The sequence below is a fragment of the Danaus plexippus genome (genome assembly GCF_018135715.1).
Source record: "Danaus plexippus chromosome 3 unlocalized genomic scaffold, MEX_DaPlex mxdp_34, whole genome shotgun sequence".
NCBI classification, from domain to species: Eukaryota; Metazoa; Arthropoda; class Insecta; order Lepidoptera; family Nymphalidae; genus Danaus; species Danaus plexippus.
Genome location: NW_026869846.1, coordinates 2,138,901 through 2,145,070, shown reverse-complemented (window position 1 = coordinate 2,145,070; position 6,170 = coordinate 2,138,901). Strand labels below are relative to the sequence as shown.

The 6,170-nt window shown below is 31.1% G+C and overlaps 1 protein-coding gene across 7 annotated transcripts in view; it reads left to right on the top strand.

The window, feature by feature from the left end:
* The first annotated feature begins 2,036 nt into the window (after positions 1-2,036).
* Positions 2,037-6,170, top strand: part of LOC116779576 (voltage-dependent calcium channel type A subunit alpha-1) — a 68,049-nt gene continuing 63,915 nt past the window's right edge. For 6 of the 7 annotated variants that reach the window (XM_061527016.1, XM_061527011.1, XM_061527015.1 and 3 more), the window contains exon 1: positions 2,038-2,306. In XM_061527016.1, the coding sequence (XP_061383000.1) occupies positions 2,086-2,306 (221 nt within the window). In that variant the 5' untranslated portion in view covers positions 2,038-2,085. Of the gene's footprint in view, positions 2,307-6,170 lie in introns of all 7 variants that reach the window. The other variant, XM_061527010.1, reaches the window with a different exon arrangement.

Genomic DNA, 6,170 nt, shown 5'->3' with positions numbered 1-6,170 from the left:
ATAAAATCTTTAATTCGAAGCTTGAATTCATTTAAGATTTTATATCTAATGTTTAAAATATATCGAATTAGTAAATATTTTTTCTTAAAATAAATTAAAATTTTAAATTAACTTACACAATCTTATTTAAAGAATTTGATACATGATTTACTTAATTGGCTAACGAAAGTAAAGTTACGTTGTACAAACAGAGTGATAGAAGAGTTTTTTTCCGTGGAAACATCATACGTAGCAACAACCTGAGGCGGATAATTCAAAGGCGCCTTTAACAAGACCGAGTCGTTTAGCTAGGAGTGAGACGATAATAAGTCGTTACTCTATTTTATTTTAGATACTTTCTCGAACACTCCGCGTCCTCGACCCACTAGTATTTGTATACAATTTGTTTAAAACAATTTCACCGTCTTATAACATATATTACAGTAACAATGCCTTACGTTTCTATGTATGTACGTCATTCCTGCTAAAAGCTGTAGTGGAGCAATTAAATTTCACTTTGTACTCAACTCCAGTTTGCACTTTGTCCTACTATTTGTAAGCTAGCGGAACATAGTTGACGTTAATTTTGAGTTTATTGATAAAGAACAATTATTGGTTTATTTATAACATCTAGAATCTATTAATCTAGAGCGAGATAGATAGTGTAATTGTTAAAGTTTAATAAGGTTTAACGTTTCTTATATTGAAATTTCGTAAAATGATGTTTCGCCGAGCTCCGTAATTATCAATGATAGGCTATGGACCCTGCAATTTGTAGGGACCAAGAGCTATTAGCTTCTAATCCATTTAATTGCTGGTTTCCCCGTTACAATCCTGTTAGTCTAGTAGTGGCATAGCTTTAACATTAATGGTAACTTACACATACTTTAACACTATTGGTAACTCATACTTTTTGGACCACAAAAGTTCTATATAATGAGAATCATTCCAGACAACGTTGTATTACCAAGAACTGGCCATAACCATAAAAATAAAAACAACGACCTACCCAAGTCAATTGGCATTTCAATTAACTCCGTTTCATATTTCCATATTGAACTGAAATCCGTTGTTCCGGGTAGCGACTTGAATATACAATAAATTAAACACGCTTTGATCATTCCTTGGAAACTGAGAGTATTGTTATATATAATAAACTTAAAATATTATTGATTTTATTTATCATTTTCCCTATGTATTAGAAATAATAGTAAGGAAGTATATCAATACATCAATATAAAATATAATCGATTTTGTTGACTCGAAAACAGCGTGACTGAAAATGAAGAAGAGCGTATAATTAATTGCTACACTGGCGATGACTGTTCATGTTATCCCGCATACATCGGCTTATTTGTTTGACAAACAGTCTCATGATCAACTACGGTACGTTTGTCATTGCCGGAGACTCCACAGAACTTTATTAATATTTATATAATCAGAAGGTTTCATTCAAAGTTGTATTAGAAATAGTTGTATGATTCTTAAATCTATATTTAACGTGTAAACAAAGGTTTATTGCATGGAACAACACGGCTATCTCACACGAACACTGACCGCAGGCTGAGCCAGTATAAGGGAACAATGGTTTTAAAGGATAATTGTCTCATTCAACGCCAAAACTATTTACGGGTTTCGCTTAACCTATAAGTATTTTGTAATAGAAAAATATTTAGACAGCGATAATTGAGTCTAAATTTATTTACAACAAAACTTTGTGGTCATTCAATTGTACGTATATTATTTTACTGCATTGGATATATTGATAAGAAGAAGTAAAGGAAATATTTGAATAAATACTCTTACAATGGAAAAAGACTGGTAGTACATGATATTTTAAGTCTTTTCTAATGAAAGCCATATAAATGATAACAATTGATCCTCTGATTTAGGACAATTGCCTAACGTTTGTAGCTGTTTAGGAAATAATTAAGAATCCATATTCAGTAACATACAATATATCGACGCTTTAGATTATGATGTTAAAACATTCAAAGTAAGAGAATTCAAATAATAACTTATTATTTGAATTCCAATTCAATTATCTTATTTGAATTGTAAGCTTTACTGTTAAGAGCATAAATATGTTAAGTGATTTCAATTTGAATGTGGTATAGTAACATAAATGATATTTTTTCCAGGATGCTGGGCGGCGTGGGAGGGCGGCACGCGTCTGTGCGTCGTCGGGGCAGTTCTCCAGGAGTGCACGCGAGGTGTTCACCACCTGGCTCCCCGCGACCTCCCAGACGACGGCGGGCCGCGCTCGCTGTCTCCGATCACAAGACATGCGCCCTCATACACACCCGGCTCAAGCTGGGAGATATTATGTGAGTTTATACCAATCTGAAGTAACGAATCACAGGTTCTTATCCCCGAGTACGTAATTTAAGTTATAATATTGAGAATGTTGCTTCTTCATACAAACCTTTGTGGCACGAACTGGTTGATAAGATTAGGGCAGAATTTTAAACTCACCGTCTGCGACAAAAATTCTCGTTTAGAAACAATATTTCCGATATATTGTTTGGGTTACATTATAATGGTATCTTTGTGCATCGTAATACTGTCGATTTTAGATATACTTACTACCAGTTAAAACTAGGATGGCTGGATTTTTTGTAATAATAGTCACAATTTTTTTTGTTACATTTTTGGAAAATCCCTCTCTAAAACACCCTCTTACCTACTACAGCTTAATACACAAGTTTTTAATTTCCTTATAGTATTAATATTAAAACGTATGGTTGTTAAAGACTATTAAAAATTAATATACAGTGAAAGTTGTTTAACATATAAGGTTTGATAGGAGAATCGTTGTTAGCCCAATCCAACAATATAAATACTGTCCTTGGTTTTGAAAGAGCTATAGATAGCGGCCTTATACATTAAAGATAAGTGGTAGCTCATTTTATAATGGTTGCATGATAACATCGTTTTATGACCTAACGGTCTAGCTGAAACATTCGTCACTAGTCCTGGAAGGTCTCTCCTAATATTGTAACATTACATGTATCTACGTTTTACTTTGCCTTTGTAGTTTTGTTAAAGACGTATTTTTATAGTATAATCCATTTAGAAATATATATTTTCTTATGTAATCTGATCGAAATTTTTTATTTCTTCTAATGTTATTATGTCTTAATGTGTATTGCTGTGATGAAGACTGCCATAAATATAATATTAGCGTCTGGGTGTATCTTCAAACACAAGACCGGACATTACTCACGTTATGGGCGACATAAATAATGTTATTTACCTGAATTACGACAGAATACAGCGTGAAGTGGGCTTTACGTGGAAAGATATAAACACTACATAATAGGCACATAAAATGATTCCCATTTAAAGGTTTTGTCAACGTAATAGATAACAGACTTCGATTTTGAGAATGATAATGTATAAAACTCAACCAACATAAAGTGACCTATTATATAGTAACAAATAATATATACTCGTTATTTGTGAAAATTTTATTTATTCACGTTACTTAATTGAAAATGGAGCTTAACAAACAAGTCATATATTTTTTATATGAACATATTTAACTTTTTTCTACATGTACCGAGATTGGTCATATTTCTTATATACTTCATAAGTAAACGTAGTCAGTCGAAAGCAATTTTATGATAAGCAATTTTATTTTATTTTTAGTCCCAATTACATTAACATCATAGTGTCTTAATGTCTTATAAATCTTAGCGGGTTTTATCAATGCGCGTCTTACGCTATTTGAACTCAAAGACTCGGATATCGTATGTTTTTTTTTTATTTAAAAGAGATATATTAAGTAGCTTTTCATATTTAATTTTGACAAATAAATTTTGAACTCGCCAATAACAGCGACATCTGCAAATGTATAATATGAACATCAAACTTTTGTGGCGCCCTCTCTGAATACGATGTCAAACAATCTAATGACAAACTATTCAGGACGTAGCAGTGGCGTCATCTGTGTCTTAGCGAATCTAATAGAAAAAGAAAACTATATACCGCCATCTATCGGAATTTCCCAGCAAACTAATAATTGGAAAGCAAGCAGTGAGCATTTTTGTAGGGTAAACTTTTTATATGATATGGGCAGCAAGGAAGTGAAAGGAATTTAAAATTGTTAAAGAGAGATGGCGCCACCGCGACCGAATATAGATGATATATTTAAATAAATTATATATATTACATATATGTATTTTTAATTTATTTGTCAATAAAATAAAGGATATTAACCAAAAAACTGCATCATTAGATAAATACATTTTCACTGTTTAAAAGTACATCGATTATGTAATCAATAATCGGCTTATTTATATCTAATTTCTGAATATAGTTATTTATTATCTTTCAGTAATTCGGTTAATTCTTTGATCAGCTGACCTTCTTAAAGGTAAATGTTCCTTTCGATTTCTAAACCTGATTCTTGATTCGGTTTGAATCGAGACCAATTCGTAACAGAAGCAAGACGTTCGGATTCAATTTCCGAATAATAGAACCTTGTCAAAGTCGTCCGTTGGCGACGTTCGGCTAGTGTAAATGGAACGGGCTTTGCTTCCTGGCTCCACGTGGCCAGATGCCATTATTGATTTCCGGCGCCAGAAAGAGACGACGCCATACCACAATTTGTTGCACTATTTTCCGTCTCTGTCTTCCACCAATATATGACCTATTTTTATGCTGCTTTCCCTATATTAATACAGCCTAAGTAATTAGGTGAAAAGTTCCGTCGACGATATAATCTAACCGGTAGTTTAATTGTTGTGGTAAAACGTTCGGAGGTCATATTTAATGTTGTAATTTTTTAACACCGCCATGGGTAGGTATATTAAAAGGTTTTTCACTTTCAAGGGTTACTACCATCAAATTCTTTGAATCGATTATTCAAAAGTTATCGCAGTTCTGTTTAAGTGTTTTTTCTTACATATACATAATTCTTATAATAATGTAATTTATTTACAATTTAATTAAGGGTGTTGAAATGTATTCTAGTATTAAATTTGAATAAACAACGAGTTAACAGGAATCGTTTTATTTGGATTGAAAGTGCTATCAGAGAAACATTTTAAATAAATACAAAAATATTATCGACATGGCTAACAAAAAGTTACAAAAGTTTTTTGTTTACTGATGGCTATAAATTTTTTTTTTGTCGAGAACCCGTTCAATATTTAAAGCTGCCCAATAGAATTTAAAGGGTAAAATATTATTACGCGCTGTAAAGACATTATAATAATATGAATTATAAGAGAGGAACAGTTACTTAATAAATACCTGCTTTAATTAAAAATTTATGAAGTTAATAAAACAAACAGTTAAATAATTTTAGACCTTATCGGCCAGTTATACGTGTTTTTTTTTTAATGTTTTCAAAAATTTTCACATGTCCCTTATTTGTTAAACGGATTGTAAAAGTGTTCAATACGCGGTGTAGTTTGTATTAAAAGTAATTAATGCTATAGCAATATTAAAACAACCCCAATGTAAAGAAAACTTTTTAAAGGAAATATTATGTTTTACTCTATCAGTTAACAAGGTTTAATTTTTTTTCATCCAAGTGCAGTGATATCAAACGATATTGGAATAAAAACCTCTCCTTACATTAAAAGTAACGATCTAGTCTTTTGGAAGTTTGCCGATTAAGACTTTTTTAATTTGATTAGATTTTTTTTACGTATTTTTTCGGTCCTTTCAAAGTTTTATAATAATGAAATACAAATTTAGAATCTTACAGAATAATATATTTTGATGTTATATGTCGTAATTCAATTAATTTGTAAGCTATGATAGACGAATGGTTAAATTATTGAAAAGTCTGTACCCTTCAATTAAAATCGCATAATATTAAAATAACAATACTATTTCGACATTTTTAATTATCACAATCAATCTAAATGCCTAGCTTCCAAGGAACGATGTGTTGTAAATTATAAAATTGATAGAGATGTTAAAAAAATAATAATTTAAACGCTGAAAATACAACGAAATTATCTTTTAATTTAAAATAGAGAATCCAAACCGTTTAGTCTTAACGATACCATAGAAAATCGTGCAACTTATAACGTTCATTCCATTACGAATCACATTTTAAGCGTTGTTTATTATGAAAGAACTACATTCAATAGATAAGTAATTAAAAAAAAAGATTTATATACACTGATGTTTTCACTAATACATCCAAGCTTTTCGGTTGCGAAAAATCTGGT